Consider the following 25,859-nt stretch of genomic DNA (forward strand, 5'->3'; position numbering starts at 1 on the left):
CAAACAACTGTTTTAAACAATATTTATTTGAGAAAATATTGTTTGACAGATTTTAGATCTTGTGGTATAATTCAAATTACAAGATCCATAACTCCTTTGTGCCACCTAATAAACAGTCTAGGAGGCTAGTGCACTTATGCCTAGACAACTACAGGGTTTTGTGCCAACTGACCACTAGGAAACATTGATACAAAGAGCTACAAAGCTTCCTACATCTTTTTCAATATTTATTTTTTTAAATAACAGACTCAATTGTCACAATATAAATTAAAATCTAATATTTAGATTTTTTTTTGCATTCCTTAAATTACTTTGTGTATTATAAACACAGACATTTACATATATACAAATATGCATATGCTTCTATATATGCACATAACCAAGTTTTTTTCAATTTTTTATCATATCTATGGCTTCAGAGCTCAATCTACAAACCATTTCAAACTAACATTGTGCTTTTCAAGTCATTGGAGGGTTTGCAAATCACATCTTGCCACTGACTAATCCCAAGTTATTGACCTTATTGAAGTGGTTGCAGTGACCCATTTCTTAAGTCATGACTAGACATTCAAAAGTCCTGTTCCATCAAATAGCTGCAACAAGCACACCACCACCATTTCATATAAAAAAAAAGAAATAAACCCAGAAATAGCATCAATGTGTAAAAATGTATAAGAAGCATGGCATTTCAATGACAAATCTGAATATGCTTTGAATCAAGCAAATCCCCTTTGAGGATAAAATATATACAATGACTTTCTTTGTCTTGATTCACTTTGGGCTAAAACAAAATGTATATTATTACTAGACTCATTGCAACAGAGTGGTTGTGTAAAGTACTAAAAAGTAATCACAATGAGTAATCAGATTTTATCTTAAAAAATATATATTCTAAAATCCATGTCTTTTAGGAACTCCTCCTTTCACATTTCCCCCCAATTTCCAAAATTATAACATTCCCCCTAAAAAAAGGTCAGAGTCAACCAGATCATCACTCATTTAAAGAATTCTCTGTCTTCTAAAATAAGTAGAAATTACCAAAGAAAATGTTGGTCTCCAAATGTTATTGGATTGTAAACATTGCAGAACCATTTTTTTTGGGGGGGGGGGGGGGACTTCAGTTTGCAATTTTTTTTTTCTGAAAATAAAAGCAAAATACCATGGACAACATTATTGGCACCTACAAGCTAATACTTGGTTGCACAGCCTTTGGCCAAGTTGACTGCAAAAAAAACCACCATAAATGAGCTTGCTGCACCTTTCTAGTGGCAATTTGGCCCATTATTCAGCTGCAGACTGCGCCAATTCTGTAAAGTTTGAGTGATGCCTTCCACCAACTGCTGTTTTCAGATCTCCCCGTAAGTTTTTGATGGGATTCAGATCTGGACTTATCGATGGCCACTCCAGAGACACCTGAAACCCCACCTCTTTAAAGAATACCTAGGATAGGATAAAGTAATCCTTCTAACCCCCCCCCCCCTAAAAGATTTAGATGCACTGTTGTAAAGTGGTTGTTCCACTGGATATCATAAGGTGAATGCACCAATTTGTAAGTCGCTCTGGATAAGAGCGTCTGCTAAATGACTTAAATGTAAATGTAAACATTCCTGTGCTTATTCTTGAACCATTCCTGGGTTATTTTTGATGTGTGTTTGGGTTGTTGTCCTGCTGGAAGACCCGCACTCTTCAAAAGAGACCCAGTTTTTGGACAATGAGTTGAACATCGTATTCCAAAACACCTTCAAGGCCCTACTTACCAGAGCAGCAAAGCAACCCCACAGCATTATCGAACCTTCCCCCATGTTTGATTCTAGTGAGGGTGTTATTTTCTTTGAATTCTTAATTTGGTCATTGGTAAACATAGGAAGGACCCCACTCCTGACTGAGACAAGAAAGCCCCATTGAACTTTAAAAAAAAACATAATTTTTTTTTTTTTAAAAAGCCTGGGGTTGCTTTGCTGCCTCAGGGGTCCTTGAATGTGTACAAGACATCATCAAATCATGAGATTATTAGGTGTTTGAGTACGATGTTCAACCCAGTGTCCAAAAACTTGGTCTCTGTTGAAGGTTCTGGGTCTTCCAGCAGAACAACTCAAATACACATCAAAAAGCAGCCAGGAATGTTTCAAGAATAAAACAGTGAACGGTTCTGGAGTGGCCAGCGATAAGTCCAGAACTGACTCCCATCAAAAACCTATGGCGAGATCGACACCACTCAAACACTGAAGAATTGGAGCAGTCTGCAGCTGAAGAGTAGGACAAATTGCCAGTAGAACGGTGCAGCAAGCTAATTATTTTTCAGTTAACTTAGCCAAAGGCTGGGCAACAAAGTACTAGCTCCTGCCAATAATGTTGTCCATTCCATTTGCTTTTATTTTCTAAAACTTAAGTTTCCCCACAGCAAAATGGTGTACAGCAATGTTGACAATCCAATAGGAACATTATTTGAGAAGAAAGTTAATTATTTAAGAAAACTGTATATTGAACCACTCAAATTCCATGTCCACCTTCTAGTAAATGAATGAAGAAATTGTTATTTTCTCACTGAAGATTTGTGTTATTGGTGAGGGTTTGAGCAGTCCTAGCCAGACAGTTTGCAGTGGATTTGCAGACTGACAATAAAATCCTTCATATAAAATTGGAGGGGTTGAAAGTGAGGTTCCCCTTGACGTGGTTGATAACGTGGTTCAGGTGTATCATGGCACGGTTGTATGCTGTGTGTACAGACTTGCGGACGCTGGGCTTCTTGCCCTCCATCAGGCGCAGTTTGTCCACCGTGTCATCCATCCCCATTTGCAGCAACTTGTCCCGTGGCAGCCATTGCCTAAAAGGAAGAAAGAGGGTTTAAAAGAACACAAAAACATACAATAGGAGCAATCAATAGACACACACAACTACCCCAAAAAACTGCCTTAGCTAATTAATGTGAGACTAAACTTTCAGAACACTCGTCTTGAATTTCTTACCAGGTCCTTTTGGTGTCGAAGAACAGCACAAGGTAGTGCCTCTCCCCGGTCTCCTTCTGCCTCCGCTCCCCCAGTTTGAGCACGTCCCCAGGAGGCACGGGGATGGGGATGCCGTTGTGAAGAAGCCCTTCCTGAGGCATGTCTGGGTCAACAACCTGGGGAAACACATTGGCAGTTTATGTACCCTGTTAGTCTCTGTGGTACAACAATGGGCGAGTTGGTTTTGCGTCGGCCGATGCCATGGTTGGGCAAGGTTGAAAACTACACCCACCTCGGGCAACGAGCCATGCAAAACCAACTCGCTGAATGACTGGTGAAGTCAGCATAGACTACATCGGGGCGGCAGGTAGCCTAGTGGTTAGAGCACTGGGCCAGTAACCGACAGGTTGCTGGATCGACTCCCCGAGCTGACAAGGTAAAAATCTGTCGTTCCGCCCCTGAACAAGGCAGTTAACCCACTGTTCCTAGTCTGTCATTGTAAATAAGAATTTGTTCTTAACGGACTTGCCTAGTTAAATAAAAGGTTAAACATTTTTTTTTAAAACAACTAAAAGGAAGTAACTTACATTGCTTGTGCCAACCCCCTAAAAATATTGAAAATCAGGCCAACCCTTATTGCAATGAATAAGTGTTCATGTTCTCACCATTGCTGGGTATGATGGATACCCACGACACTTCGCCCAGACCAGGTCCAGTGGTGTGAGCTCTGTGTCACTATCAAAGGGCAAAAGCATACTTCCCCCTGAGCACAAACACAAAGACGTGGGATGTTGAACTGGAAAAATGGAAATGGTTGAGATGGAAAAATTATTTTCTGTAATGATATTTAGAATTTTACAGGATTTACTATAATGTATAAATCTATATTTTCCAATACACGATTTAGTGGAAGTTGAAATTGGAGCTCTTTTGTCTGACCCTAAGGTCTATGGTGCCTGAACACACTCACCTGAGCCTCCATTCTGTCTCTCTGGGACTTTAGCCAGAGCTGGTTTACCACGGCTGCGTTTGGGTGGCGGGGGGACACTTCATCCATAGACAGAACAAAGGAAAAAGGTATGTTATTTCTAAACATATTCCATCTTGGAAATCAATCTACATTTCAGAGGTATCATGTGTTCAGTGGGATCCTCACCTGTGTTTTTGGTCATTGGATGCTATGTCTGAAGAGTCATCTTTGTGCTTTCCTAGACCATTTGTAAAGCCTAGTAGAATACAAATTCTGTACGTCATCATGATGAACTACCCTCTCTTCCCTTATGCAACTCACAAATAAAGGGTAAAGACATGGTTTCCTTAATAACAAGTAATAACTTATTACTCATCGCCTACAGCTTTAATGAAATGACAGAGCAAATGTAAATAACACTTTTTGTATCTACCTTCCACTTTGACAAGGGGGGGGGGCTTGTCTCCCTCGCTGTCAGAGCTGGGCCCTCTGGACCTCAGGCGGTGGGATGACGGTGAGGAGGGAGTGGGGGGAGGGGCGGGGGTGGAAAGGGCAGTCTCACTGGGAGGTTTTGTAATGGTGGGGGAACTGTCCAATCCATTGGTTTTACCCTCAGTGGTCCCTACATACTGTAACTGAGCTGCTCTAATCTTTGCCAGTCTCGCTCCATTTTTAGCTTTCTTGAACAGAACAGATGTCCGCCGGCCAACTCCAATCAATGGACAGGCGTTAGTGGAAGGACTGGGAGTCTGTGAAGGAGAAAACTTTTGAGAATCCTCCTTCTGTTTGTACGGTGTCGCTGTCTCCTCAACTTCAGCATCATCGTCACTCTGCCCTTTTCCCCCACTCGGGGAGGATCTCTGGCGTTTGTAAGAGCGCCCTGGTGACCTTCGCCCTGCGGTCACAAGGCCCAGTACGGGTGGCTCAGGTGGGGCATCGCCTTGCAGGGGGGACGACGCTGGGCATGAAGGCTCTAGTGTTGGTGGAGAGGCATCTACAAGAAGGAAACATGCATTCACTTTGTTAGAATAATAAAATCAGAAATGCACAACAGTAAAATCATTAGCTAATTAAACTAACTCATCCATACCAGAAAGACTAGTAGAGTTGGACCGCAACAAGCCCATGAACAATCAAAGAACATCCCTTTTACCTTTCCCCAGAGTAGAGGCTGATGTTAAAGGACTGTTCTCCACATTGTCCTTCTTTCCCTTGTCTTCCTCCTCTTCCTCTTTCCCGTTGTGCGACAGTGAGCGCTGTTGTTTGTGCGTGACTGTGTTGATCTCTCTACGCAGCAGCCGGATGCGTTTGGTTCGTCCTCCACTGGAGCGCATGGATGCCACCATGTCCAGCTTCTCCAGCAGGGCCTTCAGCTGCTCCTCTGTGGACAGGTGGAGCCTGTTGTCTGGATCCAGGAGAGAGTCCACTGTACAGAACACAAAGGCCATAAAAGAGAGAACAGGTAGATGAGATGAAGGATGAGAAAAATTAATTTCTGCAATGAAAAGCGCTATACAAATTCAATCAATAATAATTATTTCTTATGTGTTTTACGATTGTGAAAGGCAGATTCTTCACCGGAAGCCATTCCAAGGCCAACCCAGTTGGTGTGCTCTGCTCACCGTCCTCCCAAGTGCATTGGTAGAAGCCGTGCTTGTTGGGAGAGTCTGGGAGGTGCATGCCTGTGCTGGGGTCCAACCCGATGCTCTGCGCCTGTCTGTGGGCGTGGCGGAGGACGGCTCCTCCCACCTCCCGCAGGTGCAGGGCGGCTCGGTGGAACGCGGTCTCCTTGGAGTTGTACCTCAGGCAGTTGGACACCATGAGGTTAAAGTCCCCCTCCAGGTCGGCTGTGGAGCAGTAAGCATGGGCCTCCAGTTTGGCACGCATGCTGGATAAATCCATTGGCTTGGAGATGAACTCCAGATAGTCAGGCACCTTCAATTAAAAACATACAAATTAACAGACTGTTACGGATACAGGTAGTGTGTATCCTGTATTTGTATTTCTTTTCTCCTCCTCACAGGTGACAATCATCACTCCCCAATCAGTCATCAATCAGTCCCCAAACAGAAGACACCTGCTCCTCTTCCCTCACCCAATCACAGCCCCTTTCCCTTGGTTTAAAAACCCCAGTCAGTTGCTCTCTCTCTAGCTCATTCTCACTCCGAGATCAATCTTTGTGTTCATTCTCTCGCTGTGTCCCCCTCTCGCTGTATTGATCTCTTTTGTTTTTGCAACTACATGTCACATTTGTCCGGTAATCCTGTGAGTATTGTTTTGTTGTTTGACTGTTTGTTTGTTTGGTGAGAAAAGGGGGTACCAAGACAAGTCGCCCATGGGCATACATTACCCCTAGGAATACTGTGTCTAAGTACCCTAGTTAGAACTGGGCGGACCACCCACTGTATTTTTGGTTAGTTAGCTAACCGTTCTTGAAATAGGCTAGTCTAGCTTAGGGGTGTTTTTGGCTTATTGTTTCTTTGCTTGGGTCCAGCTCAGCCCCTTTTCTCACACCCCTTTACCGTGTGTTTAAAATAAACCTTTTGAGTTTGACGGTAGATTTCAGTTGTCTGTGGTTTTTGATTCTCACTGTTGTTTATCACTTATAATTTGCATGATTTATGTTAAGGGTCTCGTATCCATCCTCCCCCCTAGACTGCTGGGCCAAAGGGATTCGTAACACAGACTATTCAAGAAAAGGAGACAACTGCAGTACTACTTTGTGAATTTTAAATCAATGCAAAAAGTGACCCATTTATCTAACCCTACTAACCTCTGCTAGATTGACAGGCTGAGAGAAGATCTGTGCCGTGTCCTTCTCCTGAAGCTGGTCCAGGGTGGAGCGCAGCAGTATTAACGCAGGGGTCAACTGCAGCTCCAGAGCAGCCTGATGAAGTTTCATCTGGAGGGAGAGAGAGAGAGAGAGAGGGAATATGAAAGGGTGCAGTGTCATTTAAGGAAAGACATAAGAACGATACAGTGATTGTAAAAGTTAATTATTTTCATACGGTATATGCAGATGGTAACTCATGATTATATAATATGTTGACATTTTACACGGTGTCCTCTGACTGAAACAGTACCTGCTCTCTCTTTAGTCTCTCTCTCTTGCGGACGAGTTCCACCAGGAGCCGGGCTCTCTCCAGGTCCTGCCGCAACTTCTGCCAGTACCGTAGCTCCTCCCTCGCCGCACAAAGCTTCTCATCTGGTTCCCTCTGAACACATGCACACACACATTCAGCTTCACAATTTCTATTTCACCATCAACATGAGATCTATAATTGACTTTAGGTCTCTCTCTCTCCCTTCCTGTATCTTCCTGACCTGCTCAGCAGTCTTGTGAGCCTGCAGATGCGAGTGCAGGCGCCGGATGAGAGGCATGCCGTTTCGGGACTGACGTTTCAGCAGCCAGTAGTTGTGAAGCCTCTGCATGAACTGGTTCTTCCTCTGGACAGCAACCCCAATGCAAATCTTGTTCAGCCTGTTTACGACATAGCAATAACTGTTAATGATACGTGGGCATCCTTCCACTGTATAGGTGGTGTATTAATAGTATAAGGCAGCTGTACTGTTACATTAAGCATGCTAAATAAATACACAAAAATGCGCTTTCTACACTGGAGATTACTACAAGCAAATATAGTTATAAGTAAAACTACTGCTACTGGGAGTGGTGTGTTAGGAGAAGGGGTGTCTGAGGTCAGACCTGTGAGAGGGGATTTGAGGCACCAGCAGCACAGGCACAGCAGAGCGACGGGTCGTCTGACCAGCTAGGCTCTTCTTTCCTTTCTTCTTCTTCTGGCCTTTGGGAGTCTTTTTACTGAGCGGTGCCGGGGGGCTCTGAGTGTATGACCTTTGACCCCTGTTCCCCCTGCCTCCCACCAGCCTTCCCTCCACCGCCTCATCACCTGACCCATCTCGCCGTGACCCGACTGGGGAGTGATTCTCACAGAAGGCAGTCTTCTTCACAGAGAAGGTGGTTCCGTTGACCCCCGTCTCCCGGACCGGGTCGATCTTCATGAAGAGGCCAGCCTTCTGGGCACAGCTGACATGGAAGGCCCGGTAACAGTTGGCCTTGTGGCACTGGATGGACGCGCCCCGGCCTTTCTGCTTGCACAGGTAGCAGGTGAGCTTCCAGCGGGCTGAGGGGATGTTCTTCACCCCCTCCACTGGCTCCAGGAATACCATGTTGGCAAAGCACACCTCTGGGATCCATATGGCACAGACAACGTGGGCCCAGCGTCCATCACTAGTCTGTTTGAAGGCACCTCCCCGGTTGGGGCAGAGCACACAGTCCACGGGGCGCGAGGGGGACTGCAGACAGCAGCGGCACAGCCACTGGCCCTCAGGGATGTAGGGCACGCCGTAACACTCCTGGTGGACGGCCAGGTTGCAGATGTCACAGAACAGGATGACGTTGCTGTTGAGACACTCGTCGTCCAGGCAGACGCAGCAGAAGGCGTCCTCATCTATGGCACTCTGGGACAGAGCCTGGCTCCGTGACTCCAGGATGGACTCCCTTTCCAGACGGTCGATCAGCAGCTCAAAGGTGTCCGGGGAGACGGACACGTGGCCATCAGATACCCTCTTCTGGTTGACCATCTCCAGCCAGGCCAGGTCCTCCTCGTCCATGTCGTACTCTGCTTCACAGTCCTGCTCCTCCCCTGACTTCTCTACGAAACGGTAGTAGGCCACAGGTAGGGGAGGTGTGTCTAAAGGACACGGGCAGTCAAGCACGCGGAAGGTTGGCTCGGGGAGAGGGCTTTGGTGAGAAGGGTGTTGGGAGGAATTGGTGTGGCTTTGAGTGTGCTGCTGACTGCCAGAACGCCGGCTCTGGTGAGATGAGGTTTTGCTTTCCCTCCTGCGGCCCTTTGGGTTGGGAGGTTTGCGCCCTGGTCTGGCTCTGCTCTGGGTTTGTTCGCTGTTCTCTTTGTTACTGTTGCACTCAACAATGTCCTGAGCCATCATCTCATCCTCTGTGATGACTGGCAGAGGGTCGGTGATGCTGATCCTGTGAAGCCTTCCATCCAGGTCCACCTCCACCATCTTCTGGGCCTGAGCATACGTCAAAGTTTCTCTAGATGGAGATAGCTGCAGTCTATAGGGGGAAGGTGGCCGCAGCTGAACACTGGAGTCCCTGCCCCTACCCCTCCCCCTCCCTCTACCCCTGCCCATCTCAAGGCCAACTACTCCTGGCCTGCATCCCCTCCTCCGCAGCCTCCTCATGGGGGTTTGCACTAGCTTCCTAGATTGGAGAGGGCGAGGAGGACGGAGTTCTGCAAAAGAAGGAAAGAAAAAACCTAATCTGCTAAATTCAGAATTTCACAATAAGTCAATAGAGGAACTAATTAGAATATATCATTCATGACATTTCAAATGTAGGCTGATTACATACCACATTAGGAGTTGACAGATGAGGAAAACCCACCAGAGTAAATTTGAAACAGTCAAACACCAACATACTATAGCTAATCCACTCTCCAGTGCCAGCCAATGAGATATATTTTCTAACTATCTTCAGTGCATTCGGAAAGCATTCAGACCCCTTGACTTTTTCCACGCTACAGCCTTACTCTAAAATGTATTAAATTAATTGTTGTCCTCATCAAATCTACACACAAAAACCAGCGTAGACATTTTTGAAAATCTATTAAAAACAGAACTACCTTATTGACACAAGTATTCAGACCCTTTGCTATGAGAGTCGAAATTGAGCTCAGGTGCATCCTGTTTCCATTGATCATCCTTCAGTCCACCTGTGGTAAATTAAATGGATTGGACATTTGGAAAGGCACACACCTGTGTATATAAAAAGTCCCACAGTTGACAGTGCACGTCAGAGTAAAAACCAAGCCATGAGGTCGAAGGAATTGTTTGTAGAGCTTCAAAACAGGATTGTCGTGGCACAGATCTGGGGAAGGGTACCAAAGCATTTCTGCAGCATTGAAGGTCCCCAAGAACACAGTGGCCACCATCATTCTTGGAGGCTAGAGGTCGACCGATTAATCGGAATGGCCGATTAATTAGGGCCGATTTCAAGTTTTCATTACAAATAGTTTTTTTGGCCACCGATATGACGATTTTTAGGGGTATTTTTTTTGTAATTATTATAAAAAATGTACACCTTTTATAGGCAAGTCAGATTAAGAACACATTCTTATTTTCAATGACGGCCTAGGAATGGGGGTTAACTGCCTTGTTCAGGGGGGATTCGGGGATTCATTTTTGCAACCTTCCGGTTATGATTCCAATGCTAAAACCACCTGCCTTACATTGCACTCCATGAGGAGCCTGTTACGCGAGGGCAGCAAGAAGCCAAGGTAAGTTGCTAGCTAGCATTAAACTTATCTTATAAAAAACGATCAATCTTAACATAATCACTAGTTAACACCGTGTAGTTAAAAAAATAAAGTTAACTACACATGGTTGATGATATTACTAGTTTAACTAACGTGTCCTGCGTTGCATATAATCGATGCGGTGCCTGTTAATTTATCATTGAATCATAGCCTACTTCACCAAACGGGTGTTGATTTAACAAGCGCATTTGCGAAAAAAAGCACTGTCGTTGCACCAATGTACCTAACCATAAACGTCAATGCCTTTCTTTAAAATCAATAAACAAGTATATATTTTTAAACCTGCATATTTAGTTAATATTGCGTGCTAACATGAAATTGTGTCACATCTCTAGCGTTCATTGCACGCAGAGTCAGGGTATATGCAACAGTTTGGGCCGCCTGGCTCGTTGCGAACTAATTTGCCAGAATTTTACGTAATTATGACATAACATTGAAGGTTGTGCAATGTAACAGGAATATTTAGACTTAGGGATGCCACCCGTTAGATAAAATACGGAACGGTTCCGTATTTCACTGAAAAGAAAAACGTTTTGTTTTCGAGATAATAGTTTTCGGATTCGACCATATTAATGACCTAAGGCTCGTATTTCTGTGTGTTTATTATAATTAAGTCTATGATTTGATAGAGCAGTCTGACTGAGCGATGGTAGGCAGCAGCAGGCTCGTAAGCTTTCATTCAAAACAGCACTTTCGTGCGTTTTGCCAGCAGCCCTTCGCAATGCATTGCTCTGTTTATGACTTCAAGCCTGTCAACTCCCAAGATGAGGCTGGTGTAACCGATGTGAAATGGCTAGCTAGTTAGCAAGTGCGCGCTACTAGCGTTTCAAATGTCACTAGCTCTGAGACTTGGAGTAGTTGTTTCCCTTGCTCTGCATGGGTAACGCTGCTTTGAGGGTGGCTGTTGTCGATGTGTTCCCGGTCGATGTGTTCCAGCTATACTGTTACACTGGCAATACTAAAGTGCCTATAAGAACATCCAATAGTCAAAGGTATATGAAATACAAATCGTATAGAGAGAAATAGTCCTAATAACTACAACCTAAAACTTCTTACCTGGGAATATTGAAGACTCATGTTAAAAGGAACCACCAGCTTTCATATGTTCTCATGTTCTGAGCAAGGAAATTAAACGGTAGCTTTTTTACATGGCACATATTGCACTTTTACTTTCTTCTCAAACACTTTTTTTGCATTATTTAAACCAAATTGTACATGTTTCATTATTTATTTGAGGCTAAATTGATTTTATTGATGTATTATATTAAGTTAAAATAAGTGTTCATTCAGTATTGTTATAATTGTCATTATTACAAATAAATTAATTTAAAAAAAAAATAATAATAATAAATAAAAACCGTCCGATTAATCGGTATCGGCTTTTTTTGGTCATCCAATAATCGGTATCGAAAAATCATAAACGGCCGACCTCTACCCCAGGCGCTCTCTTTTGACTTCTGTAACTGTAATAGCCTTGGTTTCATGCATGTTAACATTAGAAGCCTTCTCCCTAAGTTTGTTTTATTCACTGCTTTAGCACACTCTGCCAACCCGGATGTCCTAGGCATGTGTGAATCCTGGCTTAGGAAGTCTACCAAAAACTCTGAAATCTTCATCCATAACTACAACATTTTCAGACAAGATAGAACGTCCAAAGGGGGCGGTGTTGCAATCTACTACAGAGAGCCTGCAGAGTTCTGTCCTACTATCCAGGTCTGTACCCAAACAATTTGAACTTCTACTTTTAAAAATCCATCTCTCATCGTTGCTGCCTGCTATAGACCACCCTCTGCCTCCAGCTGTGCTCTGGACACTATATGTGAACTGATTTCCCCCCATCTATTTTCAGAGCTCGTGCTGCTAGTTGACCTAAACTGGGACATGTTTAACACCCCAGCCATCCTACAATCTAAGCTTGATGCCCTCAATCTCACACAAATTATCAATGAACCTACCAGGTACCACCCCAAAGCTGTAAACACAGGCACCCTCATAGATATCATCCTAACCAACTTGCCCTCTAAATACACCTCTGCTGTTTCCAACCAAGATCTCAGCGATCACTGCCTAATTGCCTGCAACCGTAATGGGTCAGCGGTCAAACGACCTCCACTCATCACTGTCAAACGCTCCATGAAACATTTCAGCGAGCAAGCCTTTCTAAATCGACCTGGCACAGGTATCCTGGAAGGATATTGACCTCATCCCGTCAGTAGAGGATGCCTGGATATTTTTTTTAAATGCCTTCCTCACTATCTTAAATAAGCATGCCCGATTCAAGAAATGTAGAACCAGGAACAGATATAGCCCTGGGTTCTCTACAGACCTGACTGCCCTTAACCAACACAAAAACATCCTGTGGCGTTCTGCATTAGCATCGTGATATGCAACTTTTCAGGGAAGTTAGAAACCAATATACACAGGCAGTTAGAAAAGCCAAGTCTAGCTTTTTCAAGCAGAAATTTGCTTCCTGCAACACAAACTCAAAAAGGTTCTGGGACACTGTAAAGTCCATGGAGATTAAGAACACCTCCTCCCAGCTGCCCACTGCACTGAGGATAGGAAACTCTGTCACCTCCGACAAATCCACTATAATTGAGAATTTCAATAAGCATTTTTCTACGGCTGGCCATGCTTTCCACCTGGCTACCCCTACCGCGGTCAACACCACTGCACCCCCCACAGCTACTCGCCCAAGCCTTCCCCATTTCTCCTTCTCCCAAATCCAGTTAGCTGATGTTCTGAAAGAGCTGCAAAATCTGGACCCATACAAATCAGCCGGCTAGACAATCTGGACCTTTTCTTTCTAAAATTATCTGCCGAAATTGTTGCAACCCCTATTACTAGCCTGTTCAACCTCTCTTTCGTGTCATCTGAGATTCCAAAAGATTGGAAAGCAGCTGCTGTCATCCCCGTCTTCAAAGGAGGGGACACTCTTGACCCAAACTGCTACAGACCTATATCTATCCTACCCTGCCTTTCTAAGGTCTTCGAAAGCCAAGTCAACAAACAGATTACCGACCATTTCGAATCCCACCGCACCTTCTCCGCTATGCAATCTGGTTTCAGAGCTGGTCACGGGTGCACCTCAGCCATGCTCAAGGTCCTAAACAATATCGTAACCGCCATCGATAAGAAACAATACTGTGCTGCCGTATTCATTGACCTGGCAAAGGCTTTCGACTCTGTCAATCACCACATCCTCATCGGCAGACTCAATAGCCTTGGTTTCTCAAACGATTGCCTCGCCTGGTTCACCAACTACTTCTCTGAGAGTTCAACGTGTCAAATCGGATGGCCTGTTGTCCGGGCCTCTGGTAGTCTCTGAGGGTGCCACAGGGTTCAATTATTTGGGCCAACTCTTTTCTCTGTATACATCAATGATGTCGCTCTTGCTGCTGGTGAGTCTCTGATCCACCTCAACGCAGACGACACCATTCTGTATACTTCTGGCCCTTCTTTGGACACTGTGTTAACAACCCTCCAGACGAGCTTCAATGCCATACAACTCTCCTTCCGTGGCCTCCAACTGCTCTTAAATACAAGTAAAACTAAATGCATGCTCTTCAACCGATCGCTGCCCGCACCTGCCCGCCCGTCCAGCATCACTACTCTGGACGGTTCTGACTTAGAATATGTGGACAACTACAAATACCTAGGTGTCTGGTTAGACTTTAAAAACTCTCCTTCCAGACTCACATCAAACATCTCCAATCCAAAGTTAAATCTAGAATTGGCTTCCTATTTCGCAACAAAGCATCCTTCACTCATGCTGCCAAACATACCCTCGTAAAACTGACCATCCTACCGATCCTTGACTTCGGCGATGTAATTTACAAAATAGCCTCCAAAACCCTACTCAATAAACTGGATGCAGTCTATCACAGTGCCATCCGTTTTGTCACCAAAGCCCCATATACTACCCACCACTGCGACCTGTACGCACTCATTGTCTGGCCCTCGCTTCATACTCGTCGCCAAACCCACTGGCTCCAGGTCATCTGGCTCCAGGTCATCTACAAGACCCTGCTAGGTAAAGTCCCCCTTATCTCAGCTCACTGGTCACCATAGCAGCACCCACCTGTAGCACGCGCTCCAGCAGGTATATCTCTCTGGTCACCCCCAAAGCCAATTCCTCTTTTGTCCGTCTCTCCTTCCAGTTCTCTGCTGCCAATGACTGGAATGAACTCCAAAAATCTCTGAAACTCGAAACACTTATCTCCCTCACTAGCTTTAAGCACCAGCTGTCAGAGCAGCTCACAGATCACTGCACATAGCCCATCTATAATTTAGCCCAAACAACTACCTCTTCCCCTACTGTATTTATTTATTTTGCTCCTTTGCTCCCCATTATTTCTACTTTGCACTTTCTTCCACTACAAATCTACCATTCCAGTGTTTTACTTGCTATATTGTATTTACTTTGCCACCATGGCCTTTTTTGCCTTTACCTCCCTTATCTCACCTCATTTGCTCACATTGTATATAGACTTATTTTTCTACTGTATTACTGACTAAGTTTGTTTTACTCCATGTTTAACTCTGTTGTTGTATGTGTCGAACTGCTTTGCTTTATCTTGGCCAGGTCGCAATTGTAAATGAGAACTTGTTCTCAACTTGCCTACCTGGTTAAATAAAGGTGAAATAAAATAAAAATAAAACACCAAATACTGACTCTGCCATCAGCATGACGTAACAGGAACCGGGATTCGTCGGACCAGGCGATGTTTTTCCACTCCGCAATTGTCCAGTGTTGGTGATGGCATGCCCACCGGAGCCGCTTCTTCTTTTTTAGCTGAAAGTAGTGCAATAGCTCATCCGTGACAAGTACAGACGAGTTGTGTTTTCTGAGATGCCGTTCTGCACTCCACTGTTGTACTGCGTCATTATTTTCCTGTTTGCTTACAAGATTCTTTCCATTCTCCTTTGACCGCGCATCAACAAGCTGTTTTCACCCACAGGACTGCCTCTGACTGGATTTGTATTTTTTGTCACACCATTATCGGTAAACCCTAGACACTGTCGTGCGTGAAAAGCCCAGGAGGCCGGCCGTTTCTGAGATACTGGAACCGGCAAGCCTGGCACCGACGCTCAAAGTCGCTTAGGAGTGGGTCTAGGGTTTCCAAGATGGTGGTATTGATGTGAGCCATGCAGTGGTTTCAAAGGCTGGTCATGGCTAAAACTGAAGAACATACGCTCATCCAGCTACTTTCCGCAAGTGCTGGAGTTGTAGGCAAACTCATGGAAAACGCCGCACACTGCTGCTCACATCAACACCATGATCCCGGAAACGCTAGACCCACTCCAATTTGCATACACCGTTGCCGCTTGCTATAGACCACCCTCTGCCCCCAGCTGTGCCCTCGACACCATATGTGATTTGATTGCCCCCCATCTATCTTCTGAGCTCGTGCTGCTAGGTGACCTAAACTGGGACATGCTTAACACCCCGGCCATCCTACAATCTAAGCTTGATGCCCTCAACCTCACATAACTTATCAATGAACCTACCAGATATAACACCAAATCTGTAAACACGGGCACCCTCATAGATATCATCCTAACTAACTCGCTCTCCAAATACACCTCTGCTGTTTTCAACCAAGATCTCAGCAATCACTGCCTCATTGCCTGCATCCGTAATGGGTCTGCGATCAAACGACCCCCCCCCCCCCCCTCATCACTGTCAAACGCTCCCTAAAACACTTCTGCGAGCAGGCCTTTCTAATCGGCCTGGCCGGGGTATCCTGGAATGACATTGACCTCATCCCGTCAGTAGAGGATGCCTGGTTGTTCTTTAAAAGTGCCTTCCTCACCATCTTAAATAAGCATGCCCCATTAAAAAAATGTAGAACCATGAATAGACATAGCCCTTGGTTCACTTCAGACCTGTCTGCCCTTGACCAGCACAAAAACATCCTGTGGCGTTCTGCATTAGCATCGAATAGCCCCCGTGATATGCAACTTTTCAGGGAAGTTAGGAACCAATATACACAGGCAGTTAGGAAAGCTAACTCTAGCTTTTTTAAACAGAAATTTGCATCCTGCAGTACAAACTCAAAAAAGTTCTGGTTCACTAAAGTCCATGGAGAATAAGAGCACCTCCTCCCAGCTACCCACTGCTCTGAGGCTAGGAAACACTGTTACAACCAATAAATCCACTATAATTGAGAATTTCAATAAGCATTTCTCTACGGCTGGCCATGCTTTCCACCTGGCTACCCCTACAACGGTCAATTGCCCTGCACCCTCCACAGCAACCCGCCCAAGCCCCCACCATTTCTCCTTCACCCATATCCAGATAGCTGATGTTCTGAAAGAGCTGCAAAATCTGGAACCATACAAATCAGCCAGGCTAGAGAATCTGGACCCTCTCTTTCTAAAATTATCTGCCGAAATTGTTGCAACCCCTATTACTAGCCTGTTCAACCTCTCTTTCGTATCGTCTGAGATTCCCAAAGATTGGAAAGCTGCCGCGGTCATCCTCCTCTTCAAAGGGGGAGACACTCTAGACCCAAACTACTACAGACCTATATCTCTCCCACCCTGCATCTCTAAGGTCTTCGAAAGCCAAGTTAACAAACAGATTACCAACCATTTTGAATCACACCGTACCTTCTCTGCTTTTCAATCTGGTTTCAGAGCCGGTCATGGGTGCACCTCAGCCACGCTCAAGGTCCTTAACGATATCATAACCGCCATCGATAAGAGACATTACTGTGCAGCTTTATTAATCGACCTGGCCAAGGCTTTCGACTCTGTCAATCACCACATTCTTATTGGCAGACTCAACAGCCTTGGTTTCTCAAATGATTGCCTCGCCTGGTTCACCAACTACTTCTCTGATAAGAGTTCAGTGTGTCAAATCGAAGGGCCTGTTGTCCGGATCTCTGGCAGTCTCTATGGGGGTGCCACAGGGTTCAAATATTTGGGCCAAATCTTCTCTGTATACATCAATGATGTCAATCTTGCTGCTGGTGATTCTCTGATCCACCTCTATGCAGACGACACCATTCTGTATACTTCTGGCCCTTCTTTGGACACTGTGTTAACCAACCTCCAGATGAGCTTCAATGCCATTCAACTCTCCTTCCGTGGCCTCCAACTGCTCTTAAACGCAAATAAAACTAAATGCATGCTGTTCAACCGATTATTGCCCGCACCTGCCCGCCCATCCAGCATCACTACTCTGGACGGCTCCGACTTAGAATACGTGGATAACTACAAATACCTGGGTGTCTGGCTAGACTGTAAACTCTCCTTCCAGACTCATTAAGCATCTCCAATCCAAAATTAAATCTAGAATTGGCTTCCTATTTCGCAACAAAGCATCCTTCACTCATGCTGCCAAACATACCCTCGTAAAACTGACCATCCTACCGATCCTCGACTTCAGCGATGTCATCTATAAAATAGCCTCCAACACTCTACTCAACAAACTGGATGCAGTCTATCACAGTGCCATCCGTTTTGTCACCAAAGCCCCATACACTACCCACCATTGTGACCTATACGCTCTCGTTGGCTGGCCCTCACTTACTCGTCGCCAAACCCACTGGCTACAGGTCATCTACAAGTCACTGCTAGGTAAAGCCCCGCCTTATCTCAGCTCGCTGGTCACCAAAGCAGCACCCACTCATAGCACGTGCTCCAGCAGGTATATCGCACTGGTCACCCCCAAAGCCAATTCCTCCTTTGGTCGCCTTTCCTTCCAGTTCTCTGCTGCCAATGACTGGAACGAACTGCAAAAAATTCTGAAGCTGGAGATTCCCATCTCCCTCACTAGCTTTAAGCACCAGCTGTCAGAGCAGCTCACAGATCACTGCACCTGTTCATAGCCCATCTGTATACAGCCCATCTATCTACCTCATCTATCTACCTCATCCCCATACTGTATTTATTTATTTATTTATTCTGCTCCTTTTGCACCCCAGTATCTCTACTTGCACATCCATCTTTTGCACATCTACCAATCCAGTGTTTAATTGCCATATTGTAATTACTTTGCCACCATGGCCTATTTATTGCCTTAATTCCCTTATTTTACTTAATTTGCACTCACTGTGTATAGACTTGTTTTCTTTTTTTCTACTGTATTATTGACTCTGTTTTGGTCATTCCATGTGTAACTCTGTTGTATGTGTCTAACTGCTATGCTTTATCTTGGCCAGGTCGCAGTTGCAAATGAGAACTCAACTAGCCTACCTGGTTATATAAAGGTAAAATAAAAATAAAAAAATACAGCTCAAACAGATGACGCAATCTCAATTGCACTCCACACTGCCCTTTCCCACCTGGACAAAAAGAACACCTATGTGAGAATGCTGTTCATTGATTACCGCTCAGCATTCAACACCATAGCACATTCAAAGCTCATCACTAAGCTAAGGACCCTGGGACTAAACAGCTCCCTCTGCAACTGGATCATAGACTTCCTGACAGGCCGCCCCCAGGTGGTAAGGGTAGACAATACATCTGCCTCTGTGATCCTCAACATGGGGGCCCCTCAAGGGTGAGTGCAAGGTCCCCTCCTGTATTCCCTGTTCACCCACGACTGTGTGGTCAAGCACGACTCCAACACCATTATTAAGTTTGCCGACAATCACCGACAACGACGAGACAGCTTATAGGGAGGAGGTGAGAAACCTGGCAGTGTGGTCCCAGGACAACAACCTCTACCGCAACGTGAGCAAGATAAAGGAGCTGATCATAGACTACAGGAAAAGCAAGGCTGAGCACGCTCCCATTCACATCGACTGGGCTGTAGTGGAGAGGATCCTTTGTGTCCACCAACAATCATGGTCCAAACACACCAAGACAGTCATGAAGAGAGCACAACAACGCCTTTTCTCCCTCAGGAGACTAAAAATATATGGCATGGGTCCTCTGATCCTCAAAAAGTTCTACAGCTGCACCACCGAGAGCATCCTGACTGGTTGCATCACAGCCTGGTATGGCAACTGCTCAGCATCTGACCGTAAGCTACAGAGGGTAGTGTGTATGGCCCATCACTGGGGCCAAGTTTCCTGCCACCCAGAACCTTTATACCAGGCAGTGTCAGAGGAAGACCCTAAAAATTGTCAAAGACTCCAGCCACCCAAGTCAGACTTCGCTCTGCTACAACACGGCAAGTAGAACCGGAGCGCCAAGTCTACAGTAGGTCCAAAAGGCTCCTTAACAGCTTCTACCCCCAAGTCATAAGACTGCTCAACAATGAAATAAATGGCTCCCAACACAATTTGCATTGACTATTTGCATTTTTTTTACACTGCTGCTACTCACTGTTTATCATCTATGCATAGTCACTTTACCCCTACCTACATGTACAGTACCAGTCAAAAGTTGACACACCTACTCATTCAAGCGTTTTTCTTTATTTTTACTATTTTCTACATTGTAGAATAATAGTGAAGAAATCAAAACTATGAAATAACACATGGAATCATGTAGTAACCAAAAGTGTTAAACAAATCAAAATATATTTTAGATACTTCAAAGTAGCCACCCTTTGCCTTGATGACAGCATTACACACTCTTGGCATTCTCTCAACCAGCTGAGAGTATGGTTTAGAGAATCACCTGGAATTATTTTCCAACAGTCTTGAAGGAGTTCCCACATATGCTGAGCACTTGCTGGCTGCATTTCCTTCACTCTGCAGTCAAACTCATCCCAAACCATCTCAATTGGGTTGAGGTCGGGTGATTGTGGAGGCCAGGTTATCTGATGGAGCACTCCATCACTCTCCTTCTTGGTCAAATAGCCCTTACACAGCTTGGAGGCATGTGGGGTCATTGTTCTGTTGAAAAACAAATGATAGCGCAAACCAGATGGGATGGCATATCGCTGCAGAATGCTGTGGTAGCCATGCTGGTTAAGTGTGCCTTGAATTCTAAATAAATCACTGACAGTGTCACCAGCAAAGCACCCCCACATCTCTTCCTCCATGCTTCACGGTGGGAACCACACAGAGATCATCCATTCACTTACTCTGCGTCTCACAAAGACACGGCAGTTGGAACCAAAAATCTCAAATTTGGACTCAGACATTTTTACATTTTAGCAGACGCTCTTATCCAGAGCGACTTACAGTAGTGAATGCATACATTTGTTCTCCGTACTGGTCCCCCGTGGGAATCGAACCCACAACCCTGGCGTTGCAAACACCATGCTCTACCAACTGAGCTACACGGGACTAAGGACAAATTTCCACCGGTCTAGAGTCCATTGCGCATGTTTCTTGGCCCAAGCAAGTCTTTTATTGGTGTCCTTTAGTAGTGGTTTCTTTGCAGCAATTCGACCATAAAGGCCTGATTCGCGCAGTCTCCTCTGAACAGTTGATGTTGAGATGTGTCTGTTACTTGAACTCTGAAGCATTTATTTGGGCTGCAATTTCTGAGGCTGGTAACTAATGAACTTAACCTCTGCAGCAGAAGTGAATCTGGGTCTTCCTTTCCTGTGGCGGTGCTCATGAGAGCCAGTTTCATCAAAACACTTGATGGTTTTTGGGACTGCACTTGAAGAAACTTTCAAAGTTCTTCATTTTCTTAAAGTAATGATGGCCTGTCATTTCTCTTTTCTTATTTGAGCTGTTCTTGCCATAATATGGACTTGGTCTTTTACCAAATCTTCTGTATTTAAAAAAAAAATAAAATAAATTATTTCACCTTTATTTAACAAGGTAGGCAAGTTGAGAACAAGTTCTCATTTACAACTGCGACCTGGCCAAGATAAAGCAAAGCAGTACAACAAAACACAGAGTTACACATGGGATAAACAAATGTACAGTCAATAACACAATAGAAAAATCTGTATAGAGTGTGTGCAAATGAAGTAAGGAGGTAAGGCAATAAATAGGCCAATAGTGGTGAAGTAATTACAATTTAGCAATTTATACTGGAGTGATATACAGTTGAAGTCGAAAGTGTACATATACCTTAGCCAAATACATTTAAACTCAGTCTTTCACAATTCCTGGCATTTAATCCTAGTAAAAAGTTCCTGTCTTAGGTCAGTTAGGATCACCACCTCATTTTAAGAATGTGAAATGTCAGAATAATAGCAGAGAGAATGATTTATTTCAGCTTTTACTTCTTTCATTACATTCCCAGTGGGTCAGAAGTTTACATGCACTCAATTAGTATTTGGTAGCACTGCCGTTAAACTTGGGTCAAACGTTTCGGGTAGCCATCCACAAGCTTCCCACAATAAGTTGGGTGAATTTTGGCCCATTCCTCCAGACAGAGCTGGTGTAACCGAGTCAGGTTTGTAGGCCTCCTTACTCGCACACACTTTTTCAGTTCTGCCCACACATTTTCCACAGGATTGAGGTCAGGGCTTTGTGAGGGCCACTCCAATACCTTGACTTTGTTGTCCTTAAGCCACAACTTTGGAAGTATGCTTGGGGTCAATGTCCATTTGGAAGACCCATTTGCAACCAAGCTTTAACTTCCTGACTGATGTCTTGAGATGTTGCCTCAATATATCCACATAATTTTACTGTCTCATGATGCCATCTATTTTGTGTAGTGCACCAGTCCCTCCTGCAGCAAAGCACCCCCACAACTTGATGCTGCCACCCCTGTGGTTCACGGTTGGGATGGTATTATTCGGCTTGCAAGCCTCCCCCTTTTTCCTCCTAACATAAATGGGCCAAACAGTTCTATTTGTGTTTCATCAGACCAGAGGACATTTCTCCAAAAAGTATGATCTTTGTCCCCATGTGCAGTTGCAAACCGTAGTCTGTTTTTTTTATGGCGGTTTTGGAGCAGTGGCTTCTTCCTTGCTGAGCGGCCTTTCAGGTTATGTCGATATAGGACTCATTTTACTGTGGATATAGATACATTTGTACCCGTTTCCTCTGGGATTGATTTGCACTTTTCGCACCAAAGTACGTTCATCTCTAGGAGACAGAACGCATCTCCTTCCTGAGCGGTATGACGGCTACGTGGTCCAATGGTGTTTATACTTGCGTACTGTTGTTTGTACAGATGAACATGGGACCTTCAGGCGGTTGGAAATTGCTCCCAAGGATGAACCACACTTGTGGAGGTCTACAATTTTGTTTCTGAGGTCTTGGCTGATTTATTTAGATGTTCCCATGATGTCAAGCAAAGAGGCACTCTTCAAGCAAAGAGGCCTTGAAATACATCCACAGGTATACCTCCAATTGACTCATGATGTCAATTAGCCTATCAGAAGCTTCTAAAGCCATGACATCATTTTCTGGAATTTTCCAAGCTGTTTAAAGGCACAGTCAACTTAGTATATGTACACTTCTGACCCACTGAAATTGTGATACAGTGAATTATAAGTGAAATAATCTGTCTGTAAACAATTGTTGGAAAAATCACTTGTGTCATGCACAAAGTAGATGCCCTAACCGACTTGCCAAAACTATAGTTTGTTAACAACAACTTTGTGGAGTGGTTGAAAAACAAGCTTTAATGACTCCAACCTAAGTGTATTTAAACTTCTGACTTCAACTGTATGTGCAGATGAGGATGTGCAAGTAGAAATACTGGTGTGGAAAAGAGCAGAAAAACAAAAACAAATATGGGGATGAGGCAGGTAGTTGGTTGGATGGGCTATTTACAGATTCGCTGCAACTGTACAGAGCCATCGGTAAGCTGCTCTGACAGCTGACGCTTAAAGTTACCCAGCAAAGACTTATAGATGACCTGGAGCCAGTGGGTATGGCGATGAATATGTAGCGAGGACCAGCCAACGAGAGCATACAGGTCACATCGGTGGGTAGTACCCTGTAGCTCAGTTGGTAGAGCATGGTGTTTGCAACGCCAGGGTTGTGGGTTCGATTCCCACGGGGGCCAGCACAGGAAAAAAATAATAATAATTATGTACGAAATGTATGCATTCGCTACTGTAAGTCGCTCTGGATAAGAGTGTATGCTAAATGACTATATGTAAATATGGGGTTTGATGACAAAACAGATGGCACTGTGATAGACTGCATCCAATTTGCTGAGTAGAGTGTTGGAGGCTATTTTGTAAATGACATCGCTGAAGTCAAGGATCGGTACGGTCAGTTTTACGAGGGTATGTTTGGCAGCATGAGTGAAGGACGCTTTGTTGCAGAATAGGAAGCCGAGTCTGGATTTAACTTTGGATTGGAGATGCTTAATGTGAGTCTGGAAGGAGAATTTACAGTCTAGCCAGACACCTAGGTATTTATAGTCGTCCACATATTCAAAGTCAGAACCGTCCAGAGTAGTGATGCTAGTCGGGCGGGTGTGGGCAGTGATCGGTTGAAGAGCATGCATTTCGTTTGACTAGCATTTAAGAGCAGTTGGAGGCCACGGAAGGAGTGTTGTATGGCGTTGAAGCTCGTTTGGCGGTTTGTTAACACAGTGTCCCGAGTGGCCAGATGTATACAAAGCACACCTGTTAATTGAAATGCATTCCAGGTGACTACCTCATGAAGCTGGTTGAGAGAATGCCAAGCGTGTGCAAAGCTGTCATCAAGGCAAAGGGTGGCAACTTTGAAGAATCTCAAGCACTTTTTTGGTTACAACATGATTCCATGTGTTATTTCATAGTTTTGATGTCTTCACTATTATTCTACAATGTCGAAAATAGTAAAAATAAAGAAAAACCCTTGAATGAGTAGGTGTCCAATCTTTTGACTGGTACTGTACATATTGCCTCAATTACCTTGACATTTCTGTACCAGCACATGACTCGGTACCGGTACCCCCTGTATACAGCCTCGTTATTGTTATTTTATTCAGTTACTTGTTATTTTTTACACTTAAGTTTATTTAGTAAATATTTTCTTAACTGAATTTTTGGTTAAGGGCTTGTAAGTACACCAGCAGGTCTACACGAATTGATTTGGAGGTCACTCATTTTGCCCATTCTAAAGTTCAATTAACAGTAACTGAATACCCTGATGCCCGTCTGCCTGCTTTATATTCCATGTCACGGAATACGTGACTCACTGTCTGTAGGACCGAACCATTTTCGCGAATGTGGTGGTTGTACCTAATAAACTGGCCACTGAGTGTATAAATACACATCATTGGTGCCAGTCTGCAGCAAGTTTGTGCGACAAGAGACTCACATGAACGTGTGCATTACATTCAATTTCTGGACAAAATAGCCACACAGCAAAAATATTAGGCCTACTGATTTTACTAGTCATCGGTAATCTCAAACAAATTATCAGTGTTTTTCTGATATGCGATTAATTAATCTAAAAGTAATTTGGTATTACACTACAAGATTTTAGAACCTGCGAACTTACACTCGAGAGTACATCTCGCCATCCAATCACGGCTCGAGACCATTGCACACGTATTTTTCTTACCAATCAACTGCTCGTATTATTTTCTATTTTTTGCTTACAGCTGAACATAAGACATAGTTGGGTTGCGGGGCGCTAAATACCAAACCGAGTATCCCGACTGTCAGCCATTTTATCCGTTCAACAACATTTGCAGTCAACACTATTATTGTGAACTGATACGCAACCGATAAAAACAATGGCAACAGCACAACCGGGGCACTATAGCCAGGTTAACACTGTGCACAACTGTACAATTGTCATGTCGGCTAGATTGCCGCAATATGTGCGTCCTCGTATGTGTACGCAGGCTACAGACCCTTCAGTATAACTCTAGGTTAGCGCAAACTAGCTTACACATAACTAGCTCGACATGACGAACGCCACATCTTATGAAGCAAAAACAAACAAGTCAGCCAAAATGTCGGATGTGTTTACCTTGTTTAACGTGATCCTATGGTATGCGCGAGCCAGAGAAATGTAATATTATGTAGCTAATGTTGAAATACGACCGAAACGGACCTCCTAATAACAAGCTATGGCATTGCTAGCCGGTAATTTCAGGGGCGACAGCGTCATCTTCAGCACTTCAGTCCTCCATGGTGACTTCAGACAAATGCTCAAACTCGACCTGGTTATATATCTGTGATTTAGACGTTTTCAACTGGAAATACATACACTAATTGTTACATAAAATTATGTAAGATGTGTCAGGTTGATGTAGCTAGCTGGATATTCAGTCAAGATGGCTTGAAAAATACGCCCCTTTGGGGGGAAAAAAAAACTCGCACAGCCAATGGTGCGTCCTATTTTTGCCGCGTACACAACGCGCATTCGATTATGATTGGCCAACACAGAAAATCCATTGCATCAAGTTGTAACGGGAGCACATATTAGCGCAAATCGTTGAGAAAAGCTCATCGACCTTTCTTGCGCGCCTTAACTTCATTATCGACGCACAACAGTATTTCACACCTGTTACGTCCAGTACAGTGCTGCTTAGAAGTTGCATTCCTTTTGGTACGTTGGTTACGGTTAAAAAAAAGGCTATGCCTGTATGCATAGCCTTTTTCTGCATAGTTACTTAACTTGTCACAATTTATTGCATATACAAAAAAAATAGATATTGATTAATGAAGGGGCAACATATCTGCAGCCAAGAGTTAGACATGTAAGAGGAATAGCTCCATGCAGCTCCCTTTGCTGTTTACACTACACACATTCCCACCCCCTTTCGTTTGTCAATGTTTTTTTAAAAACCTTTTCTTTATTATTTGTTCAGGAG

The 25,859-nt window shown here is 44.3% G+C and overlaps 1 protein-coding gene across 3 annotated transcripts; it reads right to left on the reverse strand.

Moving 5' to 3' along the window:
* Positions 1–8: 8 nt before the first annotated feature.
* Positions 9–25,361, reverse strand: LOC115207492 (bromodomain and PHD finger-containing protein 3). Of its 3 annotated transcripts, none has more exons than XM_029774600.1 (13): positions 25,013–25,361; positions 7,622–9,191; positions 7,240–7,396; positions 6,999–7,130; positions 6,689–6,817; positions 5,538–5,850; positions 5,069–5,341; positions 4,349–4,909; positions 4,102–4,171; positions 3,916–3,992; positions 3,611–3,708; positions 2,967–3,121; positions 9–2,824 (listed from the first exon to the last, which is right to left on the reverse strand). In XM_029774600.1, exons 2-13 carry the CDS (start codon positions 9,139–9,141, stop codon positions 2,629–2,631), a joined length of 3,681 nt encoding a protein of 1,226 aa, XP_029630460.1. In that variant the 5' UTR covers positions 9,142–9,191; positions 25,013–25,361; the 3' UTR covers positions 9–2,628. The 3 variants fall into 3 exon arrangements, with proteins under 3 accessions (XP_029630460.1, XP_029630458.1, XP_029630459.1); XM_029774598.1 differs by having other exon boundaries at positions 3,611–3,741; XM_029774599.1 differs by lacking the exon at positions 25,013–25,361 and adding an exon at positions 14,950–14,972 and having other exon boundaries at positions 3,611–3,741.
* Between the last annotated feature and the right edge of the window lie 498 nt (positions 25,362–25,859).

This window comes from Salmo trutta, chromosome 14 (assembly GCF_901001165.1).
Source record: "Salmo trutta chromosome 14, fSalTru1.1, whole genome shotgun sequence".
NCBI lineage: Eukaryota > Metazoa > Chordata > Actinopteri > Salmoniformes > Salmonidae > Salmo > Salmo trutta.

Excerpts from the sequence above, each read along its gene's own strand:
- LOC115207492 (XM_029774598.1), bottom strand. The coding sequence starts at position 9,141 with ATGAGGAGGCTGCGGAGGAGGGGATGCAGGCCAGGAGTAGTTGGCCTT. Across the intron at positions 7,397-7,621 it reads CCTCAAATCCCCTCTCACAG|GCTGAACAAGATTTGCATTG; the intron begins GTCTGACCTCAG and ends TGTCGTAAACAG. Across the intron at positions 3,993-4,101 it reads TCCAATGACCAAAAACACAG|TGTCCCCCCGCCACCCAAAC; the intron begins GTGAGGATCCCA and ends CTATGGATGAAG.